The sequence below is a fragment of the Carassius carassius genome, chromosome 36, assembly GCF_963082965.1.
Source record: "Carassius carassius chromosome 36, fCarCar2.1, whole genome shotgun sequence".
Lineage (NCBI taxonomy): Eukaryota > Metazoa > Chordata > Actinopteri > Cypriniformes > Cyprinidae > Carassius > Carassius carassius.
Window position 1 is genome coordinate 24,439,761 of NC_081790.1, and position 20,383 is coordinate 24,460,143.

Consider the following 20,383-nt stretch of genomic DNA (forward strand, 5'->3'; position numbering starts at 1 on the left):
AAGAATGCCCCCACCTGGAAGGTGTGTCCTTGTGCTGTGAAGAAAAAGAGACAAGGAGGATAAGAGTGGCGCAGGGATGGTGAACAGGAGCATGCGAATCGTGAAAGGGGCTTTCAAAGGGATTGCACACACAAGCAGAGAGATGCAGGAGGAGGCTCTGGAGGAGGACGGATGACCAGGAGGAGGCAGAACAAGGAAATCCAAGGTGGTGATGATCAAAGTGAACAGCCTTGAGCAGATAATGATGGCAGCTGTTCAGCCCACAGCCAAGACTGTGCCCCGTGGATTTCTGGAGATAGAGCCCACCGCGCAAACAAAGAGCCAAAGTAGTGGAGTGACACCGAAGACCCTGACGGCCATAACTGAGCTGTAGCGATTACCCTGCAGAATGCTGGAGTTGAGGGAGGAAAGAGAACAGGCGTGGAAGCCAAGGGCTCCTCACACCCAAGAGAAGGTTGCTCCCAGTAGTCCAGAGGTGTAGCCACACCATTGAGAATACACACTAAGGGTATAATGGGAGGTGACGAAGATTAGATGGCAGGAATGGCTGGGGACTGGACAAGAAACTGCAGGAACAAACACAGCCATATCACTCTGCAGCCCAAGACTAGTTGCCCACTGAAGCTAAGCAGGGTTGAGCCTGGTCAGTTTCTGGATGGGAGACCTCCTGGGAAAATTAGGTTGCTGTTGGAAGAGGTATTAGTGTGGCCAGCAAGGGATTGCTCACACTGTGGTCTGTGTAGTTCCTAATGTCCCATTATATTGACGGAGACACTAAGACACTAAACAAAAACACTACCACAAAAACGCTGCTTATCTATTCTAGACTCAAACGAATAGACAGTCTTTAATAATCCAAAGAGAGTAAATCCAACAGAGAAGTAAGCACCACAACACATAATAGATATGAGACCCGACAAACAAGAACTGAAACTGTGGAACTTAAAATACACAAACAAATGAGGTACTAGTGAACATCTGACACTAATGAAGGTCTAAAATAAACAAACCAAGGGAAACAGTGCTGACTGAGAAAAGTCCACGTGGAGTGAAAGTGTGACAGGCAGCAGGTTCTTACAGTTTTTATAGTAGAAACAGGGTGTATCTGGGTCTGGATTCAAACAGCTGAAGTTCCTTCTGTTGAGCCGTACAGCCTCCAGCAGAGTAGTACTGGCATCAAACACCAATCGGTTACCAGGAGGGCAACCAATATAGACAGGCAAATTCTGTAGACCCTGAGAGAGAGAACATGACAAAATGAGCCTCAAAGAGTAAGAAAGGGAGAGGAGAACAACAGAGTAAAAGAGTGAAGATGTATGCGCATTACACTGAGAACCATCCCACGGTCAATCTGCTGAAAACACTGTCTTGGTGAAATGCCAATCTGAAAATTAACAAATAAACACAAACCATAGATATACAGTACATCTACAATATCAAATCTGATTGCCAATCATTAATTTTTGCATTGTTTTAATCTGTACATTTTCTTCAGTGATATTTTAACTCTGACCCTGAACAACACGCTGAAAGGCAAAAGTTTCTCTCCTGGATACACCTTGCCTTCAACCATCCCTTTGTCAGTCACCGTCACCTAGATAACAGAGCAGTAGACCAGAGTAACAGATGAACAAACACTCCATATATGATAGTACAAACTGATATAGCTAGGTGTTAATATGTGGTAGGGTTAAGTGCCTTATAAAGGACCCCTCCATAGTTAAATTGCACGTATCTCTGGAGAGTCACCCTCAGATATTTAGAATTTGGAACCGTTGCAAACATTCTAATGTCATTTACTGCACGCTCTCCTGGAACAAAACAAATATTATTAGCAGGCCAGTCAATACATAAAACGAATCCCCATTTTTGTACTTCACAATGATTTAAAATTTTTAAAAATAAAATACAGTTAATGTTAGTAAAATACAAACAGCAATTTGAGTCTTACAGTGACTTTCTATAAGTATAATAATGTTAACACCAAAAGAAAATGTAGCAAATAAGTGTTCCTGCATAAGTGGACAAGCTGTTCACAGCATTCTGCTTCACAAATATTGGCACAATTGTGAATGCATGAAATAAGTGACAGGCAGAAAACAAACTAAAATGACGGTCTAAACAATTTTTTTGATTTAATTACAAATGTACAAAAAAATCATTCAGCATTCGATTAAGCATATATGTCAATTCCTAACCGATAGACTCTAGAGTGAGCTGATGGGCTCTTATAAACAGAGAGAATGAGAATGAGGCTGTTCTGTCCAGGTAAACTCTATCTGGAAGTCTTGTCGTTATGTTTCCTTTGCTGTCTGTGGTAACACCTGACACATTATTATATGACAGGTACAAACAAAAGTCCTGAAACACAACAAAAATTCACATGGTAAAATGACATCTCTATTAGACAGTTGCCTGAAAGATATAACTCGCATCTGACCTATTCATATATGTATTTTTGTTCTAACTTGTATTTTTGTTTACATTTTAAAACTGTTTAATGGCAAACTGTTTATTTGCAATAGAATTAAAAAAGAAATCTGTCACCTTATAGTGCACACCACTGCATGAATCCACAATGCGTGAGATGGGGCTCTCTTTAGGATCTCCAATTACCTAAAAAAGGAAGGAATAATACAGTATAAAACTCCACTACAATGTAACTACATAAGATCAGCATATGTACAGTTTCAATCAAAATTATTCAACCCCCTTGACCTGCAAGACATATTGCTGTGGAGAACAACATTTTATGAAATCAATTCAACAAAGGCATCAGTAAAGTATTAGAGAAAATTTGTTAATACACTTTTAAATGATTCTGAGAATGGAACATTGATGAATCATGATAAAATTCAAATTGGCTCTAAACATTCATGTTCAAAATTATTCAACCCCCTTTGTGCAGAATCTTTTATTCTTTAAAATCACCAATAAACGCTGTCTGTAAGTGTTTAGAAGCTTCTGTCACCTCTCTACTAGTCTTGGCCCATTCCTCACCTGAAAAAGCTTCCAGATCACTGATAATCTTGGGTTTTCATATTGCTACTGCTTTCTTCAAATTCAACCAGATATTCGCAATGAGAATTAAGCCTGGAGACTGAACAGGTCACTCAAGTACATTCTATGACTGATCCCTGAACCAAGCAGTAGTAGATTTGGATGTGTACTTTGTGATGACTGTCCTGCAGGAAAGCCAATTGATCATCAGCTTCAGTCTTTGCACCAAAGGCAACCCAATTCTTGTCAAAATGGCCTGATACCTCAAAGAATCCATGATGTCCTTCATACAGTCATGATTTCCACTTCCTGCTAGTTAAGAAACCCCATAACAGGACTGATCCACCTCCAAGTTTGACGATGGAGATGGTGTTCTTCTGCTTATGAGCTTTGCCTGTTTTGCAGCAGACATACCGCTGATCACTCCATAAAACATTCCTCCAGAGCTCCACAGGTCTACACAAATGAATTTTATCAAGTTCAAGTTGGCCCTTTGTTCTTTCTTGATCAAGAGTGGTATTCTGCAAGATGTCTCAACCTGAAGGCCATACTTGTCTAGTGTTCTTCTTACACACTGCATTGAAATGGTTTTCCTCCTTTCATCGGGTCATCTTGCAAGTCTTTGGCTGTACATTGCAGGTTTTTCTCAGTTGCTCTAATTAAACATTTTATGATATTGTGCTTTTTCTTCAACAACCTCAAAGGTTTTCTGGTAAAACACACTTTAAGCTAAGGAATAAGGCTGAGAGCTGTGTCTCTAGGAACTTTCAATGTCTTGGAAATCTTCATATAGCCTTAGCCTTTCTAAAGTAATACAATATTTATTCTCTTTAGCTTTTGTGAGATCTCTGTTGACATTTTTGCTACTCAACATATGCATGGGCTAACTGTTTGTGTAACAGCTCAAGCTAATTCTGTTTTTAATAGAGTTTCTAAAGGCTTAATTGTGTTTTGAGACGGTTTTATTCCCCACCATGCAAATAAGTGATTTAAAAACAGCAATGTTGAATAGGGGTTGAATAATTATGACATAGCAGTATTATTAAAAAATCTTATAACTCAAAAATATTACATTATATATTGACAATATCACTTTTAATATGCCAGCGAACTGTTATAGATGCAATTTTTATTTTATCCTGGATCTTCAGAAAAGCTTGTATTTGTAAAGTACTGCAGTCTCTGAGGGGTTGAGTAATTTTGATTGCAACTGTATATGAAGATGTATCTTTTAAAATCTTCTCTGCAGCAGAAAGTGATATCCACAGGATAATGTTAAAATATAAGTCATTATTTTGAAACCAGCTTTTACAGGCAGTAGCTACATCTACAATAACAATTTATATAAATACAGTGTATAAATATCAATCCCTCCAGGATTTCAAAAATTTTGTATTTTTGTGATTTTTGCGATCAAAATGACTGATTTTGCTGCGGCTTTTTTCAAAATTTGCAATTAAATTTGCTGCATTTCTTATTGTTTTGCAGAGAAAATATACAACAGAGAACATTCTTCTAACACTGTTATGACTTTTCTGACTTCGAGAACCACTGTAGGGCTGTAGAACGACACCAGCACCAGTGCCATTAAGTTCTACAGAAGATGGCTCCAGCACCTGACAGTAAAGCACTCTCCCTAAACACACATGTACATCTCAGACACATCTGATTTCTGCATTAACATATGCAAGATGCATTTTTAAGAGTGCTTGTTCATCTGCAGTACATCTCTAAGATGTTTCCTGTCAGATGTTAAATAGGTATTTATTAGAATGCATGTAAAACTGCTTCTGAGATGTTTATAGGAGTACACAGAGGATGATTCCAGGACCTTTAGCAGATGTCTAGCAAAATGTATTTTTATTACTGTCATTCATAATGTCTAAATATAATTTAATAAATACAAAAATATAAAGGCTATATTAGGGAGTGGAAATGGCCTATAAGTACTTCTCTGCAGCCATCTACTAGTGGTCATTTAATATTTTATTTTTAAATAAGTGTTTGCTTTCCTACATTATAAAACTTTCAGTTCTCTTAAGAGAGCTCTCTCGTACTGCGTCTTAGCTAAGACGCTACGGGAAAAGTCTCTTTTCACGAAATACTGAAGCAAAAAATTATCCTTAATTTTGTATTTTTGTAAAGCGCATTTGCAGCAGTACACAGCCATAGGCGAGACGGCTCATCCGCTCATTGGCTTGTTCTGCGGCAACTGCACAGCCTATCGAGCGCAGGCTGATGCAACATCAGACCAATAAGGGCACTTCGCGCCCTTCTTGCCACTTCCCGCCGAAACAGGTGTGGCCCAACCTATAAAAGGAGCTCGAAAAGGCTGACTCACCTGATTTTTCATCTCTTCAGCGAAGCTCACGCATCGCTGGATCACGGAGGAAGCAAGCGCCGTCTGAGAAGCATATCAGCGGGATGAGCCATTCTGAAGCTGCTGGCCTCGCCGCCTTCCACTGCCGTTCCTACCGGAACCGCCTCCAGCTCGGCCGAGCTCGCCGATTCCCTCCGCCTCGCCGGCCTCCCCTGCATCGCTTCCCGATGTTCAGCGTCCGCTGTCTGCCGACGCGTCATCCGAGGAAGTGGATCTCAGGCCCGCGTCGGAGGAAGAGGACACGTGCTCTCTGCTTGCTTCGGGCAGTGAGGGTTGGGCGAGCTTCGTGGATCTCGCGCCCTCTGCTCAGAGGCCCAGCAGACCGGGGGTATATCGATAAAGAGCTGATGCGAGTGCTCGCGCTGGCTGCGGCGAGCCTCGGCCTCGAGTGGTCTGCACCAGCGCCCCCTTCACGTTCCCGGCTGGATGGTAGCTATCTCCCGGATGAGCGTTCTTCTTCAAGCTCAAAGCACGCACCCTTTCTTCCTGAGCTTCACGAAGAAGTGGCGAAAGCTTGGAACGCTCCATTTTCGGCGAGAATCCGTTCATCTGTTTCGCCAGCATGTCACTTCCGCCAGTGGAACAGGCTATAGCAGCGCACCTTTGCCCGCCCTCTGCTGGACGGCGGACTAAGGCGGCGTTGCCATCCAAAGCCTGCTGCATGACGTCATCGCTGCTCGCACGGATCTTCTCTGCTGCTGGGCAGGCTGCGTCTGCGCTACACACCATGGCCACGCTGCAGATTTTCCAGGGCGATCTCCTCCGCAAGCTGGATGAGATGGGACCTGAAGCGATCTGTCTCGCGGATCTGAGGAGTGCTTCGGATCTCTCCCTCCGCGCTACTAAGTCCGCTGCACAGGCCATGGGACGGGTTATGGCTTCCGCTACGGTGGCTGAGAGGCATTTGTGGCTGATGCTTTCTGACATCAAGGAATCTGAGCACGCTGCATTCCTCGACGCGCCGCTGACTCCTGCTGGCCTCTTCGGATCATCTGTCAACGAGTTTGTGGAGAGATTCGCCGAGGCCCAGAAAGCTTCGCTGGCGTTCAACCACTTCTTGCCGAAGCGCTCCGGTTCTGCAGCTAGCCGCTCTAGGCCGGCCCCACAGAGCTCTCAGCCACACCCACCGCCTCCAACTGCTTCATCGCGACAGCGTCAGCAACGCAGCTCGGGACCCCGTTCTCGCTCTTCAAGCCGTCGCCCCGCGCCGCGGGAGCCGCGGCAGAGGATTGCGGTGAAGCCAGAAGCCCCGAAAGCATCCTAGCACTGCTGGGAAAGCGCCGGTGTTCGAGTTCCGCTGCGGCCGAGCTCTCACCCAAGCGCGCCGCTGTTGCAGTTCCAAGAGTTGTGACTGCCTCAGTATCTTCTGCAATGCGCAAGCCTGCACGAGTGCCCGCTTGCCTGCACACAAAAGCCGTTATCACGGCTACTCAGATGTTTCACGAAAAGAGTGTGTTTTCTGGTGTTCCGGCCAAGGCCCATGGTGCTATAAATGTAAGGACGATGCCCACTCCTCAGTGCCCATCTCCACATGTAAGCACAGCCCTGCACACAGGGCCTGCGCCCATAAAAGCGACTCAAGTCGATCGCGCACACTGCATAGTAAGCGTGCCCACCCCTCAGTGCCCACAATTACTATGTCACACACGTCATGTGGTGTCTGTAAAAACGAAACCCATGCACGCTCGTCCGGCCACGGCCGATGGTGCTATAAATGCGGTGACGATGCCCACTCCTCAGTGCCCATCTCCACATGTAAGCACAGCCCTGCACACAGGGCTCGCGCACATAAGATCGACACAGATCGGTCGAGCGCGCCGCATAGTAAGCGTGCCCACCCCTCAGTGCCCACAATTACTATGTCACACGCGTCATGTGGTTTCTGTAAAAACGAAACCCGTGCACGCTCGTCCGGCCACGGCCGATGGTGCTATAAATGCGGTGTCGATGCCCACTCCTCAGTGCCCATCTCCACATGTAAGCACAGCCCTGCACACAGGGCTCGCGCACATAAGATCGACACAGATCGGTCGAGTGCGCCGCATAGTATACGTGCCCACTCCCCAGTGCCCACATACACTATGTCACATACGGCGCGCGGCCTCTGTAAAACCGAGGCCCGTGCATGTGCGCTCTGCACAAGCAGACAGCGAGTTGAAAGTGGTAAATGTGCACATATGCAGCCCACAGTTACTCGCAAACATATCGAGTCCCAGGGGACCTGCTCAGCCTTCCCCCATTCGGTTAAGCACCGAGACGGGGTCGAGGAGGAGCGATCTGCCCGCTGTGATCAGCGCGCTCCCCGCCTCAAATGCGCAGCACACCTGAGCGCCGCCGTTGCCCGGTCAACAGAGCGCGCTTCGCATCCAGCCCTTAGCCATTCATGCAGATGCATGGTCAGCGCTTCCAGGGGTTTCGGTTTGGGTGCTAGGCATTATAAAGAGAGCCTACTCGCTACAGTTTTTTCGACGCCCTCCGCGGTTTTCAGCGCGCGTCGAAACTACGGTCAAAACAGAAGTAGCACACATACTTCGGGCCGAAATATCAAAACTGTTGAGCAAAGGGGCTATAGAGCCTGTGTCTCAAGCTAAAAGTGAGGGAGGGCTGTACAGCAGATACTTTCTGGTGCCCAAGAGAGACGGGGGTCTCAGGCCCATACTGGATCTAAGACAGCTGAACAAGTTTCAAAATGCTTACGACCAGGAAGCTCCTCGCGCAGATTCGCAGAGGGGACTGGTTCATGTCAATAGATCTGAAGGACGCGTATTTTCAAATACAGATAGCGTCAAACCACAGGCGATATTTGAGATTCGCCTTCGAGGGCCAGGCATACCAGTTTACAGTCCTGCCGTTCGGCTTGTCCGTGGCTCCTCGTACGTTTACGAGATGCATGGATGCAGCGTTCGCTCCTCTCAGACTCAGAGGCATGCGAGTGCTGAATTATTTGGATGACTGGCTGGTTCTGGCCCGATCACGAGCAGAGCTCGTGGGCCACAGGGCCGTTTTGCTCTATCACCTCGAGAAGCTCGGCCTCAGTGTCAATTGGGCGAAGAGTTTGCTGAACCCCAGTCAGACGATTCTGTTTCTGGGTATAGTTCTGAACTCGTGTTCCATGACGGCGCAGCTGTCACCACAGCGCGTGATGGGCATTCAGCGCGCAGCGAGTTCTTTCCGCTGCGGCGCGACCGTGTCGCTCAAACACTGTCAGAGGATGCTGGGCCTCATGGCCTCAGCATCTCCGGCTCTGCAGCTGGGCCTGCTCCGCATGCGCCCCCTGCAGTTCTGGCTGAAGGCACGGGTGCCGCGCAGAGCGTGGGCGTCTGGCCGGCTGCATTTCAAGGTCAATCAGAGCTGTGTCACGGCTCTGGCACCTTGGACAGCGAACCGTTGGTACCGATCAGGTGTAAGCCTGGGGACTTCCCCGAATGTGAAGATGGTGTCGACGGACGCCTCCACTTCAGGATGGGGAGCGCTGCTCGAGGGCAGACCGTCCTTTGAACTATGGTCAGAACGGGAAAAGCTCTTTCATATCAACTGTCTGGAAATGCTGGCAGTGGAGAACGCGCTGATGCGCTTTTGTCCCCAAATCAAGGATCACCACGTCTTAGTCCGTTCGGACAACATGTCTGTGGTGTCCTACATAAATCGCCAGGGCGGTCTCGGGCCTGTACAGGCTAGCGGAACGCCTCCTGGTTTGGGCTCAGCGCAACGTGCGTTCGCTGAGGGCAGTGCATGTGCCTGGGCTACAGAATCTGGGTCCAGACAGGCTGTCCAGAGGCAATGTTCCTACGGGCGAATGGTCTCTACACCCGCAAACAGTCCGGCTGTTGTGGGAGAGATTTGGCAGGGCGAAGGTGGACCTCTTCGCGTCCCACGAAAGCGCTCACTGCCCCGCGTTCTTTTCCAAGAACGAAAGCGCGCTGTCACGGGAATGGCCGTGCTGCCCGCTTTATGCTTTCCCTCCCGTCTCCCTCCTTCCGCAGGTGATAGAACGGGTGAGAGAAACGAGATGTTCGATACTGCTTGTAGCACCTCTTTGGAAGAACCAACCATGGTTCCCAGATTTGATGCAGTTAGCAGATGTCGCCCCGTGGCCGGCACCGTTGAGGAGGGACCTCCTCTCGCAGGCCAGGGGCTCGATTTGGCACCCTCAACCGGAGTTGTGGTCCCTCCATGTGTGGGCGCTCAACGGTTACCCGCTGATCTCGCAGTGGGAGTGCTAAATACCATCACTCAGGCTAGAGCTCCATCGACACGACGTCTGTATGCCTCGAAGTGGTCGGTGTTCTCCAGCTGGTGCACAGCTCGAGGATGTTCACCCCTTAGTTGTGAGGTGACGGAGGTACTCTCCTTCCTGCAGGAGCTGTTGGGTAAGGGCAGAGCCCCATCCACGCTCAAAGTTTATGTGGCGGCCATCGCAGCGTTTTCTGAAACAGCGCTCGGTCAGTCAATAGGACGGAATGATTTGGTCATCCGTTTCCTCAGAGGAGCTAGGAGGCTGAATCCTCCCAGACCTCCATCAGTCCCTATGTGGAACCTCGCGGTGGTTTTGGAGGCCATGAAGGGTCCCCCTTTTGAGCCTATCCAATCAGTTAGCCTTCAGCACCTGTCGTTCAAGACAGTATTTTTGTTGGCTCTCGCTTCAGTGAAGCGTGTGGGTGATCTGCACGCGCTCTCGGTGAGCCAGTCGTGCTTGGAGTTTGGGCCTAATGACTCAAGGGTCATACTCAAACCTAGGCACGGTTATGTGCCGAAATCCCTCAACACGCCGTTTCGGGCTCAGGTTATTGCCTTGTCTGCCCTGCCGGTGTCAGGAGAGGATAGAGACTCGAGTCTTCTTTTCCCTGTCAAGGTTTTCAGAGCTTATGTGTCTCGCTCTGCTGCCTTTCGGCAGACGGTGCAGCTGTTTGTCTCGTTCGGTGGACATTCCAAGGGAATGGCTGTTTCGAGACAGACTCTATCCAAATGGATAGTTGACGTCATAGCGTTAGCTTACGCTTCCAGGGGCCTGCAGTGCCCGTTGGGCGTCAGAGCACACTCCACAAGAGGCGTCGCCTCGTCGTGGGCGTGGTCTACTGGGATCTCCTTGCAGGATATATGTATGGCGGCAGGTTGGGCCTCGCCGTCTACATTTATCAGGTTCTATAACCTGGAGGTTCCCGCCTTGCAAGCAAGGCTGCTGTCGGTATAGTCGAATCAGGGCCCTGAGGGAATTCTGAGTTCATGAGCGCTATGTGCTGCCGACTGTTATATGGGCAGTATTGCGTAAGACCTGCATTGCCACATTGGTCAGGCCTTGCCTCGGCTGTGTGATGTCATATTGCCGCATCTACGGATGCTGCTAGATATGGGATGGAGGGCTTTCCCCCTTTTCTGTCCTGGACTTTCTGTGAGTCCCTCAGGTGACGGTGCACTGTAAATCCTGGGCGTTGCTTCAGGTTTATTGGTGTGTGATCCCTGCGCGCACGGCGTTTTACATTGGGTTCCCGTAGCGTCTTAGCTAAGACGCAGTACGAGAGAGCTCTCGTAAGAGAACGTACTCGGTTACTAAACGTAACCTCGGTTCTCTCTAGAAGAGCGAACGAGTACTGCGTTCTCTGCCGTGCGCACGATTCACTCTGGTTCGCTTCGGCGATGAAATAAATCAGGTGAGTCAGCCTTTTCGAGTTCCTTTTATAGGTTGGGCCACACCCATTTCGGCGGGAAGTGGCAAGAAGGACGCGAAGCGCCCTTATTGGTCTGATGTTGCATCAGCCTGCGCTCGATAGGCTGTGCAGTTGCCGCAGAACAAGCCAATGAGCGGACGAGCCGTCTCGCCTATGGCTGTGTACTGCTGCAAATGCGCTTTACAAAAATACAACATTAAGGATAATTTTTTGCTTCAGTATTTCGTGAAAAGAGACTTTTCCCGTAGCATCTTAGCTAAGACGCAGTACTCGTTCGCTCTTCTAGAGAGAACTGAGGTTACGTTTAGTAACCGAGTACGTTTTATACAAGGGGGATACCTATTAAGGATGAACAAATATCTTCACATTAAAAATAACTTTCAAATTCGGTAATACTTAAAGCATTGAAGTGCTGGGAAAAGTTGTGTGAAGCATTTAAAATCACTCTGCCACATGTTGTCCCTGTAGTTTACTGTTAAATCCATGGTCAATGGTGGAGATTTTGTGCTTACTGAACAATGTTTTTCCTGGTTTCCACATCAGTGGCATTTGTTCTGATATCACCTTTAACAGATTCTTGGCTGAATTTGAATGCTTCTCACAAGATTTCACAGAGATGTTGATTCTGTGGTGAATTTGACTGCTTTCTTCACACTGTATCTCCCGGCGCTGTGTATAACTGTGTCGCGTGATCGAGATCAGCCCGCGGCTCCGGCTCGAGCAGATAAACGGTCTGCGCAGCTCGAACTAGTAGTGCGGATTCGTTCCGCTCTCGGTTTGTTTATCCAATGTAGCTCTTGTAAATTGGTCCTGATGAGAACGCAAGGCCTTTCTTTGACTGAATGCGCATTGCCAAACCAAGGAGTTTGCTTGATTTTGTGCTAAATTCAGCAATCGTAAAATCGCAAAATCCTGGAAGGACTGAAATATATGCCTGATTTATAGTGAGTGGACATTATTAATACCATGAGGTATTGTGCATGCAACTGCAGCAGGTGGTAGACAAGGCCCTGGTACAGAGCCAATGAATGTGTGGTGTGTAATTCAGAGGAAGACATCACTAGTTGGGGGTTGACTGAGTACCGCTGTAATCGGTTAAAGCTCTCTATATGAGGGACACTGTACTCTAGGTCAAAGGGACATGTGGACAGGATTGGCAGATGAATAAATGACCTATGCGGAAAAGAGAGAGATGCATCAGATTAAGAGGTTAGAAAATCTAAATAAAAAAATTACAATATTATAAAAATTAAAAAAAATGCTCATTCACTCAAAAATAAGCTAAACAAAATGACTGTCATACAAAATCTCGACCACTGGGATTTTCCTCTTCAGAACAGTGCCTTTCCCATCCAAGTCAACTGTGTACAGCACCTGCACACTCATACAGACAAACACACATACAAACACAAGCATACATGTACGCGTAGTCATAGTGTTATTATTCATCAACCTTTTTCATATTGTAGACCTGTTCCAGGGGGTATTTTCTGTTTATGAGTGTGCTTGCACACACCTCTTGTAACTCTTTATCTCCATCATAAAACACTGTGAGTGTGCTGTGATCACCAGAAATAGCTTGTAGATGGGACAACTCACTCCAGCCCTGAGATGGTCGCAAACGAAACACAGAATCTGTTCTTTCTTGACCCCACCACAGCTTCAGGGAGAAACACAAGAAATGAACATTTGTAATTAAGAACTTGTTTATTGCTTTTGTTTCTTGATATGAATGGATAGATTCTTGTTTCAAAATAATATACACACCTCCTCCTGTTCAGTAACAAAGACAAATGTTCCATCATAAGAAAGAGTGAAATATTTTATCATCTGGTCACTAAGAAATCCGCAGTCGTGCCAAAAACTCTGTTCATCCTCCCAACTCAACAAACACACACAAAAACATGTTAACATAATTTTGTAAATGCATGTTTCAGTGTCAATGCACATGTGTGCACGTACGTAAGAATATAAGAAAAGATGAGTGAGTTTCCCCAGATGTATAGAATTCCAGTGCTGGGGTTAAGTGTCATTCCATTGAATTTCAGGTTCAAAGAACTTCTCTCTTGGTGCCCTGTTACACACACATACACACACACAATTACTGTAAACACATTTTATTAAAATGATAAAATACCTGCAAAACATACATTCTGTCTAATTTGAACACACACACACACACACACACACACACAAAACAGACTTACATCATTGAATCTACATATGCACGATAGGTCAGACACATAAAAATGTGAATGTGCTCACATTGCCTCTGACTATAAAGGATGAACCCAGGTAAAATCTCATTCATCTGGAAATCACCATCTGTGAGGAAACAAAACCAGTCAAATCCATTCCTGATTGAGACAGATTTGTGAACAGAGTTCTCAATAATAGGACGAGATGGGGGAAGATGCCTTCCTTAAAAACAACATGCATTTACTTTTAAATTGTAACATATTTAAATATATTCAGCACCCTATTATTTCCATGATTTGGAAAATGCAAGCAAAATCACAGAATCCATTAATAAAAATGGAGTTTACTGTATAATGTGGAATGTCACAGAAAATGTCACAGTGAGCAGTATGAAAGAATGCTCTCAGCCTTGATGGGAAAGCAGTTCTACTAGTATGATGCCTGTTATATTTATCAAGTTGTGGATGAATAAATCTGAAGTAGGTCAGTACAGTTAAATCAAGTCACAATATGGACTAGTGTCATTAACAAATCCCTCATTAACAAATAGATAAAACGCTTTGAAATTCAACACGTTACACTGTCATCATCATCACAAAAATCAGATCAATTAACTAAAAAACTTTTTCAACTGACTAAATCTTACAAATGGAAAGAAGAAATGGAAAAATTAAGAAGAGCGAAGCCATACACTAAATGTGTTGAGATGAGATTTTGTGTCATTTATGACTGAAAAAAAAAAAACTGAGGTGGAGGCGGTCATCTTGCCCCAGGGGCCATCTTTCACTGTTAATGTACTGTGCTTAAATAATGGCATTTTCGGATTCATATCCATACAAGGAAGGAGCATTCTGCAAATGAGCAGAAATCAAGTAAAATTATCTGCGTGTCTTCCAAAAAAATGAATTATGTCCCTTCCCTGAGCTGAGCATGGATAAACATGATTTCGATTCGTTAAAACATGGCCACCTCAGACAAACAGCCTCTGCTCCTATTTAACGATCTTCTGCTTTGAATAGGAAGTTCAATCATTTGTCTTTAAAATGCTTACAGTAAACAAGTATAATCTTATAGTCATATGAGCTATTCTCCAATGTTACAGTATGCTAATGGGAAAGATTAAATACCTCGGGTCACTGCAGGGTTAAGGCTAAGAAAACTGCATATATTATATTAATGTGATGTTTATTAAAGAAGTAAAATCATTAGGCTACCAACTCCTGTTTGTATGTAATGTAACAGCAGTGTAGTACCGAAAGTGAGCAGTATGTAAGAATGCTCTTGATCTTCATGGAGAAGCAGCTCTACTAGTATGATGTCAGTTACATCGGTCTGGGCATTCTGGGCCGCTGAGCGCACCTGGCAACTGGAGTCTGGAGAAGAAGACCACATCAGTATAATTACATCCGTATAATTAAACAGTTAACACATCAGGAATTGACCTCATATGATCTATATGACAATCAATCAACCAGAAAAGAAAAAGTAATGTATAGATTTAGGTTAATGCATTTGATAACAATACACTCACCATTCACAGTGCTTCTTTTAAGGTTTTTGTAAAATGCCACAATCTCGCAAGCGGTGAAGCCAACAGAATCCAACAACTCTGTAAATGTAACATCACCTTCTGGTGGAGAAAATTAGATAGCTTATGAATGCAGGCAGGATGAGGGATATCATTTGATATATTGCCTAATCAAAATTATATTGGAGGGAAAAGTTGTATCAAAAAGAGTGAAATAGTTCAGTATCTGACCGTAAACCTCTGCACGGTACAGGGTTCCACTCTGCAAGCCTCCCCCAAGAACATAGAAGTACTCTCTACCATGATGAGGAATACTCACTGGTACCAAACCAGACACACAGACTGCACTTAATACCTTTACCCATGCATCTATGAAAAAGAGATGTTTCAGAGTCAATAAAGACATAAAAACTAAATTACCCTTTCAATAAATATCCCTTACATTATTGTGCATCCCCTCTATTATTCTAAAAGAAAAAAAATATTTTCAAACTATTTAATTAAATATGTAGTAATCAGATTATTCTACCATACAATAAAATAAAAAATCATAAAAAAAACAAGAGCCTACACTTCCCAATATACAAAATTCCTCTCTTCATTATTTGCAATTGAATACTCAGTTTTCGCTTTGAAATGCATCATATTACAGAACATAAATGCTTTTATTGAATGCCAAATCAATGGCAATGTGATACTCTCTCTCTTTTTATTTTTTGAGACGTATATTCAAGTGAAATAGCTTCTTGAAGGAGAAAAAAAAATGTAGGGCAGGACTTGATTTTGTCTAACTGGAATTGAATAGATTGTTATTGTTTGCAATTAGAAAAATTGGGCTGTGCACATTCAGTGACACGTGTGCTGTCCTGATAATAAAATTTGTGTCACACACTGTACACATACCCCAGCATGTACCTTTTGAAAATAACTGCTGAGATCTCATGTGAGTGACATGATGGATAACAGCCCAGCCCTGAGGCTTATGTTTCTGATTAAAGATTATGAACGTGAAAAATAATTATGTACTAGGATGACTAATTTATAATAAAAAATATAAAATACTGTCTAAGTTTTGCATTCTCACAGAATAAAATACTGCTCTTAAATGTGTTTATGAATAAGAAAATAAGCCCTTTTATCATTCTTTTCCATTCAACCTCCATTAAAAGCTTAAAATCTGGTCTTTGCTGAACTCTCATAAGAGTATATACAGATTTATACATACAAATATATCACCAGTGCTCTAAAATAAATCAAATTTAGAACACCCAGATAAATTCTCTTGTACCTGATGGTGGCACTCTGAGGGGAAGAAGAGAATAGTTTCCTAGGAAACGGTAAAGTTCTTGATTGTGTATGACAAATAGTGAGCTCTCTGTAGATAAAGTTTCTTGAATCATAGAAGACTCCACCTGTAGACACTCCCAAGAGCCTGATGAGCTCTTTAGACTCACCTATACATGCACATTTAAATTAATTCAAAGATTGGCACTGGCTGTATATGCAAATGTTATGGATGCAGTGCCAGTTGATGGACAACCTCTATGAGGGATGTATGCTGGAACTCAGTAGCAGTCATGAGAACAGCTGTCAAGTTTGCTATTCCTGGCAACAAGAGAACAGGAGCATGGTCCACTACAGACCAGAGTGGACGGGAAGGACTACCAACTCTCAGCACGTCTTCTAAAGCTCGTATCTATTCACAAAAACCACCACATGCAAATAAATGAGGGCAAAACTTTAGTACAATTCTTTAAATCATATTTTCCATTATATCATTTGCTCGTGATATTGATGTACACTGTACATCAGCTCTTTGACCGCACCTCAGTGCCAAAGGATGCTTCAGTCTCTCCCTTCTCTGTAGTGACCATGTAGCCGTTTACATTTAGGGCAAAACTGCCCGTAGTTTTCACCATCACAGAATCAGACTTAGGTTATTATTATATGTAGACAATAATGTATTAAAACAAACAGATATATGTAAATATACACCCACCTTTTCTCATGCAGTTGCTGAGAACTCATTTCAATGGATTTTACCTTAACCCGTTGCACCACTGACCCACTGATGATGGGCATTGGGGCGTACCAGCTAAACTCGCACATCTCACTTCCACAGGTAGCTAAACAAACACACACCAGCAAAACCACCAACACAAATAAATGTCTTTAATTCACAACCATTACTAAGTGCTGAAATGTTACTCACACACACACACCATTGTCCGATAGTGAAACAACTGACAGCTCCACCTCAAGTCTCTGCGGTTTGAAGTGAGTGGGGTGTGTGAGTTCTTGGAACATAACAACCGCTTTTGGAGTCAACCCAGTCATTGAGTCCTCCAGCATGGCTCTGCTTGAAAACTCCTGAGACACCCAATAAATATAAAAATACTAATATACACTACTGCACATCAGGTTTGGATAATTGATTTTTTTTTTGATTTTAACTTATTTTTCTTGCTTGATGTGTGCTTCTAACTTTTGCCTAAATTTGACAGATAACTAACAGTTCCAAAAACAAGTTCTACAAGTGCTATCTATTTCAAAAACTCGATATATCAGACCTCTAAATAGGAATGGAATGTACTACCTTAAAGCCACACAGCAGGTCTAGCTTCAGGTAATATGGAAATCCCATCTGTGAGACACAACAGAATAAAATGACACTTAATGCACACACAACATTCACTACACAATAAATAAATTAAGATTTATTTTATGTTAATGGGCACACTGTATATTTTGGATCATATCAACTGCTTACATTTTTTTGCATTTCCATAGGGTCCAGATCTTGCACATCCATGCCACCAGTTCCGAGACTGCACATTCCAGTGGAAACAGGTTCGGTTTTACACAGCCTCATGTCCCACTCACACTCTCCAGCGCGAGATGGTATAAAACCAAGCACTGATAGTGCAAGCAGCACAATCACAATCTGAGCCATTTCTGAAACAGACTGGAATTGATTTAAAGGGTTAGTTCACCCAAATATTAAAATGATGTCATTAATGACTCTCCCTCATGTCGTTCCAAACCCGTGAGACCTCCGTTCATCCTCGGAACACAGTTTAAGATATTTTAGATTTAGTCCGAGAGCTTTCTGTCCCTCCATTGAAAATGTATGTACGGTATACTGTCCATGTCCAGAAAGGCAATAAAAACATCATCAAAGTAGTCCATGTGACATCAGAGGGTCAGTTAGAATTTGTTTAAGCATTGAAAATACATTTTGGTCCAACAATAACAAAAGTTACAACTTTATTCAGCATTGTCTTCTCTTCCGGGTCTGTTGTGAGTGCGTTCACGATGCTGCTGACGTGTTTTCTGGTGCGCCCAATAACAAAGATAACACGTCAGCAGCATCACTGCAGTGTTGTGAATGCACTCACAACAGACCTGGAGTTTACAGAGTGTCGAAGTGTGTCGAGTGTCGAATACAGGTGCGCTGTGCGTCCTTTGAGATTAATTTAAAAAGTAGGCCTACAGATCGCTTGATGGAGAGCGAAACTCTGAAGCGCTCAGTCAGTGTGTATACCGAATGAAAAAATATATGTGCTAAACATATAATAGCCTCGAACACACACACTAGCGAGTAAAATCTAAGACTTTATTAGCCAATGGCTAACAATAGACATCATTTAGTCGTCCAGAGTAAAATTTAGTCGCATATGCAAGTGATTTACTCGCAATGTAGAGGGTTGCATAATTTAAATATTTGGGTGAACTAACCCTTTAAGAGTTAACTGAGTCGTGAAATCTAGATCAATACCAGCCTTACAGCTGACTGATCATTTTAGAAGAACTATATCAAGAGATTGGTAATCTTAGCTTAAAATGCTGTGAATGTGTCTGACAGTCAAAAAACTTATTTAGACAGCTAAACACAGTGATCCTAGTGCAGTTGACATAAGTAAAAGGAATGAAATAGAAGAAAAATCACTGATCACTGTTTTCGGCATATCAGTTCACAGTAAGTTAAATGCAACATCAACGTAATCAACGTAAATAATGATTTGATATTTATTTCAGGCATAATTAATGACCACCAGAGAAAGCGTTTTATAATACCTGCATCTGTGCAGTTCTTTGTCATAAATACAGTTTACAAAATATCATGGGGGAGCAATCGATTACCCATCTAACTTACTCTAGCCTAAGTTTCCGCTGCGTTCACCCCTCATCACATCTCAGGTTTCCTCCAGTGAAAATGAAGCACATATGAACGAAAATACTTTATAAAAAGATGCTTCCATTTTCATTAGTGCACACACACACACACACACACCTAATTGGGGGCTGAAGCCACCTAAAATGAAAATCTTGGAATCGCCCCTGGTTTAGAGATTAATGTTTTAGTGCCAAAATGGCTTAACATGGCTTAATGTACTAAGACAGTGATATTAACAGACCAAACTCTCTAAACATGATACTAATAAAGTATACTAAAAATCAGATGAGCCCTGAATATGAGTGCAAGTCGTTTAATAACACGTTAAGCCTTTTCCTCCCATGGAAAACCGTTTTAAGAAAACGCTTAACGTGGCTTAATGTAACGTTACTAAGACAGTGATTTAAAAAATCCAAACTCACTAAACATCATACTAATAAAGTATACTATGTACAAAAAATCAGATGATCCCTGAATATGAATGGAACTCGTTTAATAACAAGTTAAGCCTTATGATGGTTTTCTATGGGAGGAAAATGCTTAATGTGTTATTAAACGCGTTGCATTCATATTCAGGGTTCATCTGATTTTTGTAGATAGTATACTTTATTAGTATGATGTTTCGTGAGTTTGGTCTGTTAATATCACTGTATTAGTACATTAAACCACGTAAAGCGTTTTTCATGTTAAGCGTTTTAGAATGTCCCCAAAAGGGTGGACGCTTCTCAAGGGTCGCGCGCTGGCAGCTAAACCTGTGTGACAACGCGATACTTTTCATAATAAGTAACGTTAAAGATTTTAAAATAACGTTTTTAGTATCGAAAACTGTACTCAGCCAGTGTAAATGTCAATCAAACGACCATGAGCTATAGCTTAAACTACAAAAATCTTTGTTTACATTACTATTTAAGACTTAAGCATTTGAAACATAGACAATATTAACGTTACAGTTTACAACGGTATTTTTGTAACATTATTCATAGTATGCTGTGAGGAGACTAGTCGGCCGTTAAAATCGTTTATCATTTGTATAGGTATCGTCTGCAACACTGACGATTAAATAACAACAGTTTATGAACAATTAGCTAATTCACCACAGTTTTGAAGAATTTCACGAATTTTAAGAATTACCTCTGAAATTTCAAATGCCGAGCAGACTGGCTGAATCCTGAGTGACAGGTGATCTGATGACATCATAGATCACGCGAGAGCTTGGAGCATGATGGGCGTTACCAAACCTTTTATTTTATTTTATATTATTTTTTTTTTACATTTTTTATTCGATACTGATTATTTCTTAAATAGGTAGCATATGAAATTTTTCAGAATAATGTTAATAAAAAAAAACACTTTAAGAGAAATCACATCTATATAGCCATTAACAACTACTTTATATCAAAGCCAAACATGAGCAAAATCCAATTAAAATGTGT

At 43.2% G+C, this 20,383-nt stretch overlaps 1 protein-coding gene across 2 annotated transcripts; it reads right to left on the reverse strand.

The window, feature by feature from the left end:
• Positions 1–875: 875 nt before the first annotated feature.
• On the reverse strand, positions 876–20,134 carry LOC132117462 (cation channel sperm-associated auxiliary subunit gamma-like). 2 transcript variants are annotated; one of them, XM_059526760.1, is made up of 23 exons: positions 20,082–20,134; positions 17,544–17,738; positions 17,370–17,417; positions 16,996–17,143; positions 16,773–16,899; positions 16,600–16,672; positions 16,314–16,469; positions 16,062–16,227; positions 15,005–15,142; positions 14,777–14,875; positions 14,499–14,618; positions 13,312–13,371; positions 13,009–13,120; positions 12,814–12,928; positions 12,563–12,706; positions 12,350–12,420; positions 12,012–12,219; positions 2,548–2,616; positions 2,199–2,361; positions 1,699–1,811; positions 1,514–1,594; positions 1,328–1,384; positions 876–1,235 (listed from the first exon to the last, which is right to left on the reverse strand). In XM_059526760.1, the coding sequence occupies exons 2-23, from the start codon at positions 17,724–17,726 to the stop codon at positions 996–998; spliced, it is 2,691 nt and encodes an 896-aa protein (XP_059382743.1). In that variant the 5' UTR covers positions 17,727–17,738; positions 20,082–20,134; the 3' UTR covers positions 876–995. The 2 variants fall into 2 exon arrangements, with proteins under 2 accessions (XP_059382743.1, XP_059382744.1); XM_059526761.1 differs by lacking the exons at positions 17,370–17,417; positions 17,544–17,738; positions 20,082–20,134 and having other exon boundaries at positions 17,030–17,145.
• Between the last annotated feature and the right edge of the window lie 249 nt (positions 20,135–20,383).